The sequence below is a fragment of the Trichomycterus rosablanca genome, chromosome 14 (assembly GCF_030014385.1).
Source record: "Trichomycterus rosablanca isolate fTriRos1 chromosome 14, fTriRos1.hap1, whole genome shotgun sequence".
Lineage (NCBI taxonomy): Eukaryota > Metazoa > Chordata > Actinopteri > Siluriformes > Trichomycteridae > Trichomycterus > Trichomycterus rosablanca.
Window position 1 is genome coordinate 16,308,519 of NC_086001.1, and position 19,291 is coordinate 16,327,809.

At 38.9% G+C, this 19,291-nt stretch overlaps 1 protein-coding gene across 2 annotated transcripts in view; it reads left to right on the forward strand.

The window, feature by feature from the left end:
* Positions 1-19,291, forward strand: part of nrxn2b (neurexin 2b) — an 810,738-nt gene that overhangs the window by 765,510 nt on the left and 25,937 nt on the right. For both annotated transcript variants that reach the window (XM_063008256.1, XM_063008257.1), the window contains one exon: positions 10,284-10,455. In XM_063008256.1, the coding sequence (XP_062864326.1) occupies positions 10,284-10,455 (172 nt within the window). The remainder of the gene's footprint in view (positions 1-10,283; positions 10,456-19,291) is intronic.

The window sequence follows — 19,291 nt, forward strand, 5'->3', positions numbered from 1 at the left end:
CATCAGTGACAGTGATGAGTCTGCTTATAGACGGGTGGTTGATCAGGTTGTCCTCTGGAGCAGTCAGAACAATCTGGAGCTGAACACAGCAAAAACAGTGGAGATGACCGTGGACTTCAGGAGGAGACCCCCAACCCTGCCAGCACTCACCATCCTAGACAGGACTGTGATGGCTGTGGAGTCCTACAAGTTCCTGGGCACAACGATCTCCAAGGACCTGAAGTGGGACAGCAACATCAACTCCATCATCAAGAGGGCTCAACAGAGGATGTACTTTCTGTACCAGCTGAGGAAGTTCAACCTACCCCAAGAGCTGATGGTGCAGTTCTACACAGCCATCATAGAGTCCATCGTCACCACATCCATCACAGTGTGGGGCAGCGCTATCACAAAACATGACACCAAGAGACTGCAGCGCATCATCAAGTCTGCAGAGAGGACCATCGGTGTAAAGCTGCCCACACTGCTGGACCTGCATGCCTCCAGAACCAGGAAGCGTGCAGAGAAAATCATCACTGACCCGTCTCACCCTGGTCATCACCTGTTTCGGTGCCTTCCATCAGGCCGACGCTTCAGCCACATGAAGACCCGAACGACCAGGCTACAGAGAAGCTTTTATCCAAACTCCATTACGCTCATGAACAATTGAACACTACTGTACTGTTAATACTCGGGACACTTGCACATCAAAAACTACCTATTTCATTTATGTAATGGCATACACAGGATTTTCACCTTTACTTCCATTTCATATTTATATATTTTTATATTTTCTATAGTTTTTATATTGCACAAAACTGCACCTTTTTAAAATTACAATGTAAATTGCACATGCTAAATGTTTACAATGTTTTCTATGTTTACAGGTATGAATGTGTGTTAGAGAGAGAGTGAGCTGTGTGAATAAGATTTTCTGTATTGTATTTTTCGTGCACTGCAAGCATCTGTGTAACCAAAAACAAATTCCTTGTATGTGTGAGCATACTTGGCCAATAAAGCCCGATTCTGATTCTGATTCTGATTCTATTCTCAGTCCAGCAGTGACAGTGAAGTGTTTAAAAACTCCAGCAGCGCTGCTGTGCCTGATCAACTCAAACAGAAGCAATAGATGAATGATCATCTTTGACTTTAAATCTACAAGGTGGACCAACTAGGTAGGAGTGTCTAATAGAGTGGACAGTGAGTGGACACAGTATTTAAAAACTCCAGCAGCAATGCTGTGTCTGATCCACTCATACCAGCACAACACACACTAACACACCACCACCATGTCAGTGTCACTGCAGTGCTGAGAATCTTCCACCACCTAAATAATACCTGCTTTGTGGTGGTCCTGTGGGGGTCCTGATCATTGAGGAACAGGGTGAAATCAGGTTAACAAGTATGTAGAGAAACAGATGGACTACAGTCAGTAATTGTAGAACTACAAAGTGCTTATATATGGTCAGTGGAGCTGATGAAATGGACAGTGAGAATAGAAACCAGGAGGTGGTTTTAATGTTATGGCTGATCAGTGAATATGTATATAATGTAGTAATGAATTAAAATGTCTGACAATCAGGTGAGCGAATTAAACTTTGGATTTATCATTGTTTTGAGGGATAAAGCTAAGATGTATTGGCTGGACCCAAACACTGTATTAAACAAAGTTTATATCTGAATTCTTTGTGCATCTGGGTGAACAGGCCACCAACATCAACCCTTTATATACTGTGGCCTAATTTGTGTGAGTCATTTGACCTGTGGGTGTTCTTATGAGCACACAAAAGAACTTAGGATAAAGAGAAGTGTATATATAGTGCATATAAATGAGAGGAAAAGCAAAGCAAGGTAGATGTGCTGCCATATGCTGAGTAGGAAGTCATTGATAAATGTGTGGGCTGTTTCCAAAGTTTCTCAGCACTGCTAGCATTTTTCTACTTCTTCATTGCTCTTTTACTTAAGCTCTTCGTCTCTGGGCCAGCTGGTTTGCAGGATGCCAGCCAAACAAACAATCTTGTTCAGCAGAATGTGGAGTGAATGGGCTGTGTAATTAAAACAATTGAAAAGGTCATTCATCAGTCAATCTCTGTCTATTTAACCATGTTTTTTTCCATCTATCTGTATATTTATCTTCGTCTATATTTATCTTATCTCACTTTCAAAGCACCTCGTAACCTTGCTTCATCTTGCATGTCCGATCTACTTCTTCCCAACAAAACCAGCCCACACTCTCAGGTCTTCTTCTGCGGAATTACTCATTATCTCTACATCCAACTGACTTCTCTAGGCTAGGCTTCCCCTATATGTCAAACAAGCCAGCTCTATTTCCACATTTAAATCTAAACTTAAAACTCATCTCTTCGCTCTAGCTTATTATTGTGCTGAACCTTAAATCAGTCCTCCACCAAGTCCTGTCATGTTTCTGCCTGTGAAGCTATGACGCTATGTTTTGTGTTTCCAGTCTGCATGTTTTTCTTGTGTCTTAAAAAGTGTAAGCATCTTTGACTTTAGAAAAGCAACCTATAAGTATTTATTCATTTAATCACTTACTTACTTATTTATTTATTTGTTATTTATCTGATTTTTAATGTCATAATTCATTAACATAATTAATCAGTTTAAGTTCAAACACAGTCACAGGCAATTTTGTATCTCCAAATCCTCTGTAAAAATTACACTGGATTAGAATAAGCACCAGTGAATAATGACTACATCATAAAAATCACATCGGGTTATTTAAAAGGCCAATTGCTGCAGGGACAAATAATTTTGTACTGTGTGTTGGTAAATTGTATCTGCAACCATCTGTGATAAAATAAATTGGCTAATAATTGGCTTTGCTACACAGAGCATCCACAATTAGACTATAAGTCAGCTTGTACTTAGTTTCAGTGGCCAGATATTTACAATGGTGAACAAGCTCGATCAGCCTAATCATTGATTAATACTGGAGAGGTGACCCTAGGGTATTTCTTAAAATCGACCATATATACAAAGGACAAATTGCACCAGTATGTAATTTCCGCCACTAAAGGGCCATGATCAAGGTCATTATATAAAGTAAACGAAAGCAGAATCAGATCTGGAATAAGTTTTAGGTGGAAATGATCAGGTGAAGCGGGGATTGTCAGATGACCTGTTGTACAGGGCCTGATGTAGCTTGTAGTTTTAAAGAAGCCTCTATTATACTTACAGCTCCTAAACTATTACTGGGGAAAGTCCTGAGCTCTAGGAAAAAAATTATTTACAGCATGTGGTTAGAGGCAGTTTGAACAATGGAGTAGAGAGCTTTCAAGGGGATGGTCATGGTCTGGACAGTGGGCTGGGACCAGCGACAGTTTAGACGACAGGTCAAGTAGGCAGACAATTGGTGACAGATCAGGAGAACCACCTAGAGACAATGAGACTTCTGTAGAGATACAAAGACACCTCTGAAGAGTCATATTAGAAGTTTAGAGAGTCTTCTGGCAAGCCATGTGGAGGCAGCAAGAGTTCAGACGAGTTATCTGCAAGTGGCGACACCTTTGAAGAGCCAGTTGGAAGCAGTGAGAGCCCTGGAAAGCTGTCTATATGCAGCAAGACTCCTGGAGAGCTCAGTCCAATTGGCACTATAGTGTAGCATCAAACTTGGATTAATTTGACAATTCTTTTTCCCCCAATTACTTATCTCATGCCCCAAAAAGGCCTTAAAACCATACAGCTCCACCCACAAATCAACAAATATCTGCATAACAGTGGAACAGGTGATCAATTCCACATGCATATCACAACGATCATTACTTACAATGGCCATGTGTGCAGTTCACATATGATTGGGGTATAGCTCCTATCACGGCATTGTAAGATGGTGAGAGATGTACTCTCAGGCTCCCCCCGGTTCAGAGATGGTCGTTTCCTCTTCACATAGATGGCGTCTTTGACTCCCCGTTCAAACCAGGATTCTTACTTATCAAGGATCTGCACATCTTCTTCATTAAATAAGTGTCCACTGGCCTTTAGGTGAATCCATGAGTCCTGGCCAGAAGAGGTAGATCGTTGTGCCATCTGTTTCACCAGTGGCTGTTTAGTTTCCCCCAATGTACAGTTCCCAGCAATCCTCCTGGCACATAACAGCATACACTACATTACTCTGTTGGTGTCGCTGGACCCCAGTCCTTAGGGTGAACTAATTTTTGGCATAGCAGGTTTTGGGGTTTAAAAAATAAATGAGACACTGTGTTTGGAAAATACAGTAGTGTCAGTGGGGACGCAGTTCACTTGGTGGTACAGCGTCTTGGTGACTTCTAGTTTGTGCTGCAATGGATGATAAGAGTCAAACCTTAAATACCTGTCTGTATGTGTAGGTTTGCGATACACCTCCACTTTTAAATGTCCACATTTCGGATTGCAATCACAAGCTAAGAAGGCTAAACTGTTGTTTGTCCACTGAGTTGATGTGGTCCGTGAAATGTGGTACTTCCTAAGATTTAATTTTAACCCAGCTGTCGTCCACATATCTGGACCAGTGACTATGTGGTGTCGCTGAGTAGGACCTTAGTGATTTCTTTTCTACTTTTCCATGGCAACAATGGGTTCAGTTCAGTCTTTACTGTCCCAAAGGGAAATTTGTTTTGCAGCATGACATACAACACAAAAATAAAAACACAACAAAAACACATAATACAGCTCAAATATATATAAAATCCTGAAGTAAATATGAGAGAAATTCATATCACAAATTTAATAACCCTATTGCTTTAGGTATAAAATAATTTTTCCATCTATTATGTGTTACCATTGGGAACCTGAATCTACGTCCAGAGGGAAGAAGCTGAAACTCACAGTTAAGTGGGTGGTCTGGACAACTCAATATCAATCTCACTTTCTAAATAGAGCGACAAATATATATATTTATATCATTTAAAAGAGCCTAGGCAACTCCAATTATTTTACTTGCCGTCTTAATAATGTTGTTAAGAGAGTTTCTGTTCTGAACATTCAGGTTCCCAAACCAAGAAATCACAGAAAATGTTAAAACAGATTCAATAAATGACTTATGATACTTCTGTCTACACCAAACATGCTTAGTTTTCTTTAAAAAAACAGTCTCCGCCCTTTTTTACAAATTATGCCAGTATTCTCATTAAAGGTCAGCATTTCATCAATAGTTGTCCCCAGGTACTTATAACTCTCAACAAGTTCAATATCTGTATCAACACAGGTGATGGACACTGAGGTGCTTTATGAAAATCAATTTTCATGTCTTTTGTTTTTGAGGTGTTTAATTTTAAGTTCATATTTGTTTACCACTTGACAAAAATCATCAACCACTGTGCCATGTCCAGTCTCCCCATAATGTAGCAGACTGACTATAACTGTGTCATCTGCATATTTAAGAATATGCCTATCTTGACACTGACTTCTACAATCATCAGTGTAAAGGATATACAAAAGAGGAGACAAAACACAACCCTGTGGAAAAGAGAGGGGACTGAGACAAAGAACCATTGATTTTATCTTACTTATTTATACGTAAGAAAGTCCATGATCCAGGCCACTAGGCTAGAGCTAATATTAAATTGAGTTAAAAGTTTATTGACTAAAATTTGAGGTATTATTGTATTGAAAGCAGACGAGAAGTCCACAAACAAGAGTCTTGCATGAGTCTTTGGACCATCAAGATGTCTATAAAGAACAATAGGTGAGACTGTGGACCCCACAGTTTATAGAACCGTTCCCTGTACTTGAAGTAGGTGGACTGAGCACACTTCTAGAACAGTTGGGGCTGCCTTGTAATTTCCTACAGACGACCTCCACTGCCTCAGCAACTGGAACACACGTGAAGAGGGATGTAACATCATTGTTTCCTTCGCCTCCACAATGAAGCCCTTTACCTTACTCACAAAATACATGGTCTTCTGAATGTGATGTTCCATGCTACCTACAAGTGGATTGAGAATTAAGGTCAGAAACTTGGAATGTTATAGGTCACAGAGCTAATAACACTAACAATTGGCTGTTATGGTACATAGCCTACCCTGGATCTAATTTATGGTAGAAAGCTCTGTCAATAGCATTGCCCTGTTTTAAAAGTTTCAGACAATCTATCACCTTTTCTTGTAACCACTACCAGGATCTCATTTTAACAACTCATAAGTGTTTATGTCCTATGTAACATCATAACTTTTTCATAATAATCTGTCTGGTTTAATAGTACATCTACCCTTGCCAGCTGGAAGTATGTTGATGTTATTGTCCTTATAAAGTGTTGTGAGTGCAAGAGGGCCTGAGAGTACATCTTTTACCATCTTACAATGCTGTTATCACAGCCATTGAGCATGCATCAAGAGAAATTATTTATCATAAATTATCAGTTATTCTTCAATATATTTGGATAATCACTAACCACACATACTGTATATTCCAGATTTAGTGATTCAGACAGTGTTATGTACACTTACTCAGTGGCAGCATGCATGACAGAGAGCCTGCAGCACATTGTTAAAGATAAGCCAGCAGTCTGTGAGGTGTGTTGGATTGAATCTTATTTGTATGGATCGGCAGTAATCTTTGGCAGTCACCTTGACAAACTTTTAGCCATCTTTTTATTCTGATGGCATTTATCTCTCTCTCTCTGCCATCGATATCTCTCTCTGCTTCCACCCTAGCCTATTTATTCTTTTTTAAATCCTCACATCTTTAAACTCACTGCTGCCAAGAGAAACCATCACCATATTCAATGCAAAGCATTAAATCATACTGGGCAGGCCTAGAAGCTCAACACATTGACACCCACACACTTTGTTTCTGGATAAACTGTATTAATTAAGCCCGAATTATAAATTTTGTCAAACATCTATGCTAATTACTTTTGTATACTTAGTATACTCCCATTGATGACAAGCAATTCATTTGAGTCCCATATTTGGTCTTCGGAAAAACTCATTGTACAAATGCACCTTCATCTTCATCTGTTGATTGGAAAATGTGAAAAGCATTTTAAAAACCACAAATGTGGTTTCAAGAAGTGTTTTAATGGTTACAGCACATTCGCATAAACTCTACATAGGAAAACAGAGAAATTAAAAAAGAAACAGATAAGAAGTAGGAAAAAGAAATTAACATGAATGAACAGACATCACCTGACCATACCCACATCACATGATCTTTCTCCACCTGACACGTATACAGCTCATTAAGCCTCCATTCAAATAACTGTCTACTACATAAACTTATTGCACAGTATTACACCTCTTCCATGTGCTAACTGTTACAGTGATTTTAGGTCAGATGAATCAGCATTCCAGGTAGGATTTCTTTTTAAATATGGATGCGGTGTGACCACAATACACATTCACATTGTGATGTCCATCCCAGATGCCTAGAAGGCCAAGAAAATTTACGCCACTTCTGGACATGGTTAACATAAGGCTTCTTTTTTGCAAGAGAAAGAGTTATCAGCAACAATTCCAAAAGCCAGGGTCTGTCATGGTATGGGGCTGTGTCAGTGCCTTTGGCGAAGGTAATTTACATGTCTGTGATGGCAGCATTAATGCAGAAAAGTACACTGAGATCTTAGAGCAACCTATGATGCTTTCAAGACGTCATCTTTTCCAGGGACATCCATGTATTTTTTCAACAAGATGATGCAAAACTACATGCTGCACACATTACGTTGCATTTCTGTTAACATATGGATAAATATATACAATGGCTTTGATGCTAGGGAAATTACAGATTAAACAGGAATTAATGGAGCATGCTAAGGATTTATCCGGGCTCAACCCGTCTAAGATTGACTGATTTGAGATAAAGTGATTAAGTGTAAATATAAATGTCCATCTTTTAAATTGTACTTGAAAAAATGGATGTTGTATATAAGGAATTTAAAATCCAGGGTCTTTTATGGTATTGGGGTGTTTTGTTGCCAATGATATAGGTAACTATATAAAAACACCATTAATGCTGGGGGCTATAGGGTGCTGTAAAAAAGTATTTTTTTTTTATTTTTCCCTTTTTTTCTCCCCTTTTTAGCGCATCCAATTGTTCAGTTTTCATCGTGCTTCCTCTCTGTCTATGCCGAACCCCGCCCTGACCGAGGAGATCGAAGCTAACTCATATCCCCTCCGAAACATGGGCAGCAGCCGGATGCATTTTTGCCACCCACACATTGATGAGTTTGGCGCCACCTAGCGTTGCATGCGGAGAGACACACCCTAAGGGCACTCTTCCTCATCTCTTTGCAGGCACCTCTAATCAGCCGACAGAGGTCGTAATCGCATTCTGTCAGAGAGAGACCCACATCCGGTTCTTTGTCCCACCCCCCAACTGAGCAACTGGCCAATCGTTGCTCATACAGCCACTCAGCCTCGAACCGGTAAGACAGAGCTGGATTCGATACAAGGTACTCAGAATCCAGCTCTGGTTGCAGCATGTCTTTTTACCGCTGCGCCACCTGAGTGGCTTTTTTTTTTTTTTTGCACATTTATCACATTTAAATATTTCAGATGTTCCAACACAAAAGGGCACAAAATCCAGATTTTAAATGATCATTATTGAAGAAAATTATTTATTCAAAATGTATATCAGCCATATGATAAAGCACTATAAGGACTGGACTATACTGGATTGGAGTTAACTTCTATGGTAAGCACAAGAGAGGTTCTAGGACCCTGGACGCTCTGGAGAGATTCTATAAAGAGGAATGGTCATAAATTCCCTGCTTTGTATTCTCAAATTCAAACTGGACTTTCAAAGCTCTGTTAAAGTTACTGTTGGGCTCATTTTACCTCCCTGGCCAAGGCCCTTCTGCCCAGATGCCTAATTTTGCCAGGTGGTCAACTAAAGGAAGGCTTTTACCATTTTAAAAAATATTAAGGCCACAGTGGTCCTGGGAACAGTCAAAGCTGTTTTGTGTCCATGCCTTGATCTTGTAAGCAACTCAAGTCTAAACATCTAGGGTTAGGGTTTGAGTATGTATGACGTAATGCAGTTTTGTAAAGAAGAGAAGTTAAATGTACTTTAAAAGATGTCAGTTTTCATCTAATGTTTAATGTTTAGTAAAAAAAAATTTCATTGCTGCCAAAGACGGTGTAACTAGTTAAAATGCAGATTTTTATTTTTAAGCTATAATTTCACTCGTAAATAAATAAAATCATGTTTTGTAAAAGCCTTTATTCATATTGGAATGTTTAGGAGGACACTATGCAATGGTTAGGAATCTGGGTAGGATGATAGAGAGTATAAAACTGCCTATGATAAGACTTACTATTTTATCCCATTTGCTTATAATAGATTTAGCCACTTTTACATTCCATGGAAATTATTAAACAACAATGATTATTTATGAACTGCTCAAAGGTAAAGCTAGTATTGAACTTTAAAAAGAAGTCTGTTGTTTTAATTTATTTGCAATGTGTAAGTCGCTTTGGATAAAAGCGTCTGCTAAATGCTGAAAATGTTAATGTAAAGTCCACTCGGCCTCCGAGGTTGTCAGATAATAGAGCAGTTGTAGCCCAGTGATTAGTACTGAACTAGTAATTCAAAGGTTGCTGGTTCAAGCCCTGGTGTTGAGCCCTTATACAAAGCCCTTAACCCTCAACTGCTTACACAATATACTGTCACAGTACTGTAAGTCGCTTTGGATAAAAAAAAGCGTCTGCTTGATGCCAAAAATGAAATGAATGAAATGTATTAGGCTTATGTGTAGCTGCTTGACTATAAAAGCCCAGTCCTGTATGCCCCTGTATATATACAGCTCTTGTGCTGATGCCACAACAAGCAAGGACTGGAAAACATGGTTTGACAAAAATGGTCAAATATCAAGAGTACATACTGTATGAATATGGTTTCTATAGTATACAAGAAATTTACATAAAAATCTTGCATTTGGGTGGTTACAGAAATGTACAAAATCAAATCTACACAGTGTAAAAATAACTTTAAATGGTCCACTCAGCCAGGTGGCACAGCAGTAAAAACACATGCTGGAACACAGAGCTGGGATCTCGAGTACATCAGCCTGCACAAAGACGGGAAAAGAGTGCTGTCAGGGTGTGTCTCTCCGTACACAGTGCTGATCCACATTGCACTCATGAAGTGTAGGTAACAAAATGCATAGGGCTGCTGCACACGTGTTGGAGGGGGCGTGGGTTAGTTTCGTTCTCCTCAATCGGAGAGGGGGTCCGCATTGGTGGACAGGAAGCATGATGCAATCAGGCAAATGGATGCACTAAAAGGGAAAAAAAGGGGAGAAACAAAACAAATGCATAAACAAAATATTTAAAAAAATAACTTTAAATTAATTTTTCTGTCTTTTTCAGGAACGAGGAAAGATCGGCGTAATTTTCAACGTGGGAACAGATGACATAGCAATCGAGGAAAGTGGGGTGGTGGTCAGTGATGGCAAATATCACGTGGTGCGCTTTACCAGAAGTGGTGGTAATGCGACACTACAGGTGGACAACCAGCCCGTCATTGAACGCTTCCCATCAGGTAGGAACTGATGACTCATTAATGTAGGATTGTTTACCTTTATTTATTTATTAAGTGAAAGCTGTTCAGTGGAGAAATATGAATGTAGTTTTATTTTGACTGCTTTAAGAGGGAGAGAGAAAAAGAAACATCACAGTTATCACATAAACATTATTCAGAATTACAGTGGGGGAAATAAGTATTTGATCCCCTGCTGATTTTGTAAGTTTACCCCCTTACAAAGACTTGAACAGTCTATAATTTTTATGGAAGGTTTATTTTAACAGAGAGAGACAGAATATCAACAAAAAATCCAGAAAAAAAAAACATTAAATAAAAGTTATGAATTAATTTGTATTTAATTAAGGGAAATAAGTATTTGATCCCCTACCAACCAGCAAGAATTCTGACCCCCACAGATCGGTTATGTGCCCATGAGGCACACAAATTAGTCCTGTCCCTGTATAAAAGACTCCTGTCACAGAATCAGTTTCTTCCATTCAAATCTCTCGACCACCATGAGCAAGACCAAAGAGCTATCAAAGGACGTCAGGGACAAGATTGTAGACCTGCACAAGGCTGGAATGGGCTATAAGACCCAAGAAGCTTGGTGAGAAAGTGACCACTGTTGGTGCGATAATTCGAAAATGGAAGAAATACAAGATCACAGTCAATCACCCTCACTCTGGAGCTCCATGCAAGATCTTACCTGGTGGGGTAAGAATGATTCTGAGAAATGTGAGGTCAGTCCAGAATTACACGGGAGGAGCTTGTCAATGATCTCAAGGGAGCTGGGAGCACAGTCACCAAGAAAACCATTAGTAACACACTTCGCCGTAATGGATTGAGATCCTGCAGTGCCCGCAAAGTCCCTTTGCTCAAGAAGGCTCATGTACAGGCCCATCTGAAGTTTGCCAATGAACACCTGAATGATTCAGAGAAAGCTTGGGAGAATGTGATATGGTCAGATGAGACCAAAATTGAGCTCTTTGGCATCAACTCCACTCGCCGTGTTTGGAGGCAAAGAAATGCCCGGTGGGGATGGTGTTCTTGGGGTCATATCCAGCATTTCTCTGCTCCCAGCTCCCTTGAGATCATTGACAAGCTTCTCCCGTGTAATTCTGGACTGACCTCACCTTTCTCAGAATCATTCTTACCCCACCAGGTGAGATCTTGCATGGAGCTCCAGAGTGAGGGTGATTGACTGTGATCTTGTGGTAGGGCCAGTGATAGCTCAGTGGTTAAGGTACTGGACTAGTAAACAGAAGGTTGCCAGTTCAAGCCCTGCCACCACCAAGTTGCCACTGTTGGGTCCCTGAGCAAGGCCCTTAACCCTCAATTGCTCATCGTGTTCCGCTCATTGTGTAAGTCGCTTTGGATAAAAGCGTCTGCTAAATGCTGAAAATGTAAATGTAAAAAAAATCTTGTATTTCTTCCATTTTCGAATTATCGCACCAACAGTGGTCTCTTTCTCACCAAGCTTCTTGCTGATGGTCTTGTAGCCCATTCCAGCCTTGTGCAGGTCTACAATCTTGTCCCTGACGTCCTTTGATAGCTCTTTGGTCTTGCCCATGGTGGTCGAGAGATTTGAACGGAAGAAACTGATTCTGTGACAGGAGTCTTTTATACAGGGACAGGACTAATTTGTGTGCCTCATGGGCACATAACCGGTCTGTGGGGGTCAGAATTCTTGCTGGTTGGTAGGGGATCAAATACTTATTTCCCTTAATTAAATACAAATTAATTTATAACTTTTATTTAATGTTTTTTTTCTGGATTTTTTGTTGATATTCTGTCTCTCTCTGTTAAAATAAACCTTTCATAAAAATTATAGACTGTTCAAGTCTTTGTAAGGGGGTAAACTTACATAATCAGCAGGGGATCAAATACTTATTTCCCCCACTGTATGAATACAATAATTTTTTACATCATCAAATAAAATAGAGCACAACTTGTCTGCCTTTCTATTTAATGGCATAGAACAATGCATGTCAATTTACAAACACCATATGCATGTCAATTTGTAATCCATATTATTTCTGTGTTACAAAATCATAGTGATCCTTTATCTCTGTAATAAGGGGTAATTGTGGTAATATTTTAGTATATTTTAGTATAAATTATTGGTGCCACTCTGGTCCTGTGAAAACCTTAGATTTTAGGCTCTTGGACTTAAATGCTTGGGTTTTGTATATTTAAAAATGTAAAATTTAAAATCCAATCCCTTTCATGGTATTGGGGTGTTTTGGTGCCAAAGATATAGGTAACTCTATGAAAACACCACTAATGCAGGGGGCTATAAAGTGCTGTGAAAAAGTATTTCCCCTTACTTGATTTCTTTTTTTTTTGGCAAATTTATCACATTTAAATATTTCAGATGTTCCATCTAATTTAAGATAAAAACAACACAAAAGGGCACAAAAAGCTTCCTCCTTTTCAAAAATATTGGTGCCACTCTGGTCCTGGGAAAACCTTAGATTTTAGGTTTTTGGACTTAATTGCTTGGGTTTTGTACTTATACTTTTAAAATTAAACTTTATTAAAAATGTATTTTTGTGTGAACTAATGTGAACTTATAATGCCTTGACAATGAAATACAAAACACATTTTGGGTTTAGAATATACTATGTGTTCAACTCAGTCAGCTTATTTTTTAAAGAATAGCAGTATTTGCAAATAAAGTCTTCATATATAAATTAACAACCTGTCCAATCACCCCCATACATTTTTAACCTCTGCCTCTTACACAACATCTATTCTGGCCAAGGAAGTCCACTTGGCTTACACCTGGCCTAGTGTAATAGACCACTGTGCCATCCAAACACCACAATGTTTGAGCTTACAAATAAATAAAAAATAAATTAAATAAATTAAAAAAATAAAATAAAATACAAACCCCATTTTTGGAAAAAAGTTGGGACATTTCATTTAATGCAAGAATCAAGAATCTGTGATTTGTTAAATTTCTTAATCATTTACTTTACTGACAAAAGTACAAAAATCTTTAATCTAATCTCATTCATTACTCAACCCATTATCTGATCAAGAGCTTATCTTGCTTGCAACTTGCTCTTCTAAAAAATTTATTTTATTTTAATTGTTATTATTATTTATTTATTTTAAAAATCAATGTTTTGACTGACAAACTTGATTGTTTTTGTAAATAAAAAAATATATATTTTTATGCCCAAAAAAGTTGGGAGAGTGTCAACATAATATTGAAATTGTAAGTTTATGAAATATTCCACAGCTAGCAGATGAATTGGTAACAGCCGAGGTTATCGTTATTGGCTATAAACTAAGGATTATCTTCAAAAACCAAAAGCCAACACCTGAAATCTATAAAATAATGGTCAATACATTTCTTCAAGAAACATTTCTCAACACAAGATTGCAAATAATGAATCTCAGTCAGTGTAGGACAAGGACATGACCTTTGAGCCCTCAGAATACATTCCAATAGAAATTGCCATGCTACAAAATATATAGCAGTATAGGCTCAGGAATGCTTCCAAAAACTACATCAAGAAATCAGCAACCTGTTTTGGCCCAAGACAAGAGAAACAAGTACTCTGGTCAGACAAGTCCAATAGACATGAGTCTTCTGTGTAAAGAAAAAAAAAAGAACAAAAAGACTATCCAGATGTTGTCAATAAAAGGTGCAAAAGCATATATCTTTCCTAGTATAGGGGTGCAAAATTAACTTGCATATATTTAAATCAAGCAAAAACAATGCAATAATAAGTATACTGTACTTAGTTACCTGAACTATTAGAATGTATCATTAATAGGAAAGATAACATTTACATTTTCAGCATTTGGCAGACGCTTTTATCCAAAGCGACTTACAGTACTGGGACAGTATACCATCTGAGCAATTGAGGGTTAAGGGCCTTGCTCAAGGGCCCAACAGCAGCAACCTGGCAACCTGGTGACCTTTGTATTACTAGTCCAGTGCCTTAACCGCTAGGCTACAACTGTCCTACATTAGTAAAGTTTTTTTTTTTTTTTTTTGTGTAGCAAGCATCAAATTTGTTTATAATTTGGTCAGTAAAAACAGATTTAATATAAAAAGTTAAAGATTAATAACAAATTACATATTTTTATTTTTATTTCATTTTATAAGTATAAGCTTTTTAAAATGGGGTTTGTATATAAAAAAATAAAAATAAAATAAAAAATAAAAAAACAGGACACAGTCTAATAGTGAAAAATCCAGGTTCCTAAAGAAGCATAGTGTCCACTAATGACTTAGTCCTGTGTCTGTGTATGTAAGCAATACCATTTCTATCATTCCAGGTTTTACTGCTGCGTCTTAAATCCAACAATTCAAGGGGGAAAACAAAACTTTATCTCCAAAGTAAACATTAATATTTTACTAGAAGAAGTGCCCAAATGGTAAAAGTAAATCTATTATGTATGCTTCAAGAATTAATTTACAAAAAACATTGGCACCCTGAATTAAAAGCACTTCTAGGCGAGTTCCACCCATTATTAATATGCATTATGATAGTTAATATGTATGCTGTGTTAGTCAAGGCGTGTTAAACAATCCTTTTCTACATAAGCATTTTCAAAAAATCTATAATTACCCTCAAACTCTCACACACTCCATCATACTGTAGATTACTTTCCATCAGATATATAAACGAGTTATTTATTATAATAAGGTTATGCAGGTGGAACCGGCTATAGTTGCTCTGCTGCTTGGGGTGGTTAGAGACTGGTTTAACATTAAAACAGGGAACAGGTTAGGAGGACAGGGCCAGCAACAGTTCTCGGTCGGGCAGGCGTCAGGAGCCGGCAACATTTCAGGTAAGCCAGCAGAGGCCGGTAACATATCAGGGAAAACAGCAGGGTCACAACATGTCAGGGGAGCCAGCTGGAACCAGGAAAAAGCTCAGTGGAGCTGGCTGGGACTGGCAACAGGACAGGACAGTCAGCTGGAATCAGCAAGACCTCTGGAAAGCTGGCTGGAACCAATAAAAGGGACAGGGGAGCAATTGGAAATGGTGAAGACGGCAGAGGACCAGCTGGAATTTATGAAGGAGACAAGAGACTGGTTAACCATGCAACAGAGCGTGGAACCTGGTCTGTGGCAAGGTGACAACCATTTGGAATCCCAGCGACCTTGTTTTAACATCCTTTGGATGCTTGTTGCCAGCTCAGGACAGGTGTTGTAAAACCCAAGGGGCCTGTACATAGGCAGGTTAGCAGATAGGGCAGAAGGGTCAGTGATCAGATTAATATCCCCAGCAGGCACTGGAAGTGGGGTGACATTTCTAGCAGGTACTAGAAAGAGGGGCAGGGTGACATCCTCAGTAACAGGTCAGCACAGCATCCTCTGATAAAAAGGTTCTCCGGAACAAGGATAAATAGAATGCTTGTTCTAGAAGTGTTGCAAAAGCATAGATACACCGATCAGCTATAACCACCTACCAAAAATATATTCAGCCAACAGCGCCCTGTGGGCAGCATCCTGTGACCACTGATGAAGGTCTCGAAGATGACCAACTCAAACAGCAGCAATAGATGAGCGATCGTCTCTGACTTTACATCTACTAGGTGGACCAACTAGGTAGGAGTGTTTAATAGAGTGGACAGTGAGTGGACACGGTATTTAAAATTTCCAGCAGCGCTGCTGTGTCTGATCCACTCATACCAGCACAACACACACTAACACACCACCACCATGTCAGTGTCACTGCAGTGCTGAGAATCATCCACCACCTAAATAATATCTGCTCTGTGGTGAGGACCACCACAGAACAGGGTGAAAGGACAGGGTGAAAGCAGGCTAAAAAAGTAGGTAAATAAATAGATAGACTACAGTCAGTAATTGTAGAACTACAAAGTGCTCCTATATGGTAAGTGGAACTGATAAAATGGACAGTGAGTGTAGCTTATGCCTAACTAAATTCTAAATAAACTAAAGAACTAAACTAAACTAAAGCTAAACTAAAGAACACAAATACAACCCAAAAACATTAAAATATCATTAAAAATAGCCAATAAATAAAGCAGAATAAAGATGCGTTGAAAGGACATGGAGAGAACAGATCAAGAATACATGGAAGCTATGCAAATAGCCCATGGAGAAGGAAGCTATTTGAAGGGGAGTAATAAGGTGAGGGATGAGCTTTAGGTGTGTTTAAGTAATGGACATGCCAGACATGATGGGACTTGTAGTTTATTACAGAGATAAATATAGTGGTTTCTTTTTTTCTCTCTCTCCCCCTCTGTGGTTGAGCAGGTTCACCTCCACTGAACTGTGTGTAAAGGAAAATATTTTCTGTTAGCTTAGAAAGTGTTAGTATCTGTATTCTATGCTGCTATTTACAAATATCAAACTGATTTCATGTTACCACACCAAAACTGCACAGGGTAAAGTGAGATTTAATACTGAAATAAGCTCATTTTAGTGGTTGCAAATTACATCATGTAACATCTAACGTCTAGACAAGACGAGAGGGCGGACACACACACAAAGATGTGTTAACAGTGTTTAATAATAACAAAATACACAAGACAGGTTTGAACAAGACACACTAACACATGATCTATGCTAAGCTAAATGCCAGCATTAAACTAAACACACAAAATTGGACTAAACTACACTACACTCTAAGCTAAGCTAACAATGCTAAATCTAAACATGACGCTACGCTGAATGCCAACATGAATCTAAACACACAAGAAACCAGACTAAACTACACTAGATCCTAAGCTAAGCTAACAGGCTAACACTAGACAAGACTTGAAACCCTGACAAACCAACACATGAGCAGGGGCATGTACTGGGGCCCATGGCTTGGGGTGGGGGGCCCTCCACGACATGAATTCAACCCCCCCACTGCACTGCTCCCCATTGGCTGCATTTGCCAGGTTGTTATTATTATATTACAATATTGTAGCGGCGATATGTGAGTGACATTCAGCTCAGCCAATCAGAATGCAGCATCCGGTTTATAAATGTGCATTCGGATGCTCTGCAGTTAGTTAGTGTATGAGACTCATCGTATGACCCCAGTATTGAAGTTCAGGTGCTGGAGCTAGGCAGTCTAAAGTGTTGTAACACTCATTGAAGTCCTGACAAAACAGTTAGTGAACTCTACCTAGTCGTGTGCCTTTATTCCCACAACTCCACCACAGCACGCAGCAAAAGACCTGTAGCATCCCCGCCAGACGAGCATATATATATATATATATATATATATATATATATATATATATATATATATATACTGTATATATACAGTATATATATATATATATATATATATACAGGTATATATATGAAATTTGTTGAGGGGGGCCAAAATTTATTTTTTGCACTGGGGCCCAGGGGCTCCTAGTTACGACACTGCACATGAGCATGACAAACCAAAAGCATGACAAAACCAAACCAACACGAAGAAAACCAAAAGCATGACAATCATGACAAACCAAAATAGTCCCCAATGACTAATCCACAGCTGCTTCCTTAAGTCTTCTGAACATTATCCCTAAAACAAGGTGCAGCTGTGGATAAATAGCAGTGGACCAATCATGATAAGGGGCGTCGACTTGGCAGTGAAAACTAACACTCCTCTAGCATGTGCTCCTGGAGAGAGCGGCGTAGCACATAAATATGAGCACCAGGAGCATTAAGAGGCTGGATTCGTGACACATCATAAAGTAAAATGAAATATATTAGTCCTAATTGAGTCTAATCAAAACTGCCAGCTAACAAAACATAACTGAAGAAAAAAAAAATTGGATGAGTACATCTAAAAAAAAAGTATGTTAAAGTCTATACAAACCGAAAATAGCAACCTGTGGATCTGGTATGCGGGGTTGCCTTAGGCTTAGCTTTTTCACTGGTTCTTGCACAGACATTCCTTTGAACTTGGCACAGGTAGCAACAGGCGTGCGAGTGGTAGTCAGCCTTTGTTCTTTGTTTAGCAGCCACCGTTGTGATTAAGTTCTCCTTCTTGGGTTTTTTTAAAGTCTGAGTTGCTATACTGGTGGATTAAACAGCTGCTATTGCTGGTGACTTGGCTTTCATTCTAATCCCTTTATCTATGCTTTCTGTCGTTTCTTAGTGGTTGTGCATGTCACTGAGCATTAGAACAGATACCCCTGTGGGCAGTATAGTCTCATGTCACTGGGGCAAAGAAAGTATTCAGACCTTTTGCAGCCCTCATAAAGATAATTTAAAAGTTATTTATTTGATTGCAGACAGGATGAACGTGAGATATTTTGTATGTTTTATCTGCTCAACTTCATTTCATTTATTAATAAACATCCAACAACACATTCCAAAAAAAGTTGGGATGGGGGTAATTTAGCACAAGTAATGAGGTAAAAAAACTAAATAATGATGTGATTCCAAACAGGTGATGTCAACAGATGATTGTAATCATGGTTTGGTACAAAAGCAGCATCCAGGAAAGGCTGAGTCTTTGATGAGCAAAGATGATCAGATGATCTCCAGTTTGTCAACAAATGTGTGAGAAAATGATTGAAATGTTTAAAAACAATGTACCTCAAAGAAATATTGGAAGGGATGTCTGTCATGGTATGGGGCTGTGTCAGTGCCCTTGGCAAAGGTCATTTACACTTCTTTGATGGCAGCATTAATGCAGAAAAGTACATTGACATCTTAGAGCAACATGTGCTGCCTTCAAGACGTCATCTTTTCCTGGGACGTCCAAGCATTTTTCAACAAGACAATGCAAAACCACATGCTGTACACATTACAAAGGCATAGCTGAAGAAAAAGAGGGTACGCGTACTGGACTGGCCTGCCTGCAGTGTTTAAGACAGAGTAGTACGAATACACTAAAATTCTTACATTTTTAGAATGTGGTGTTCT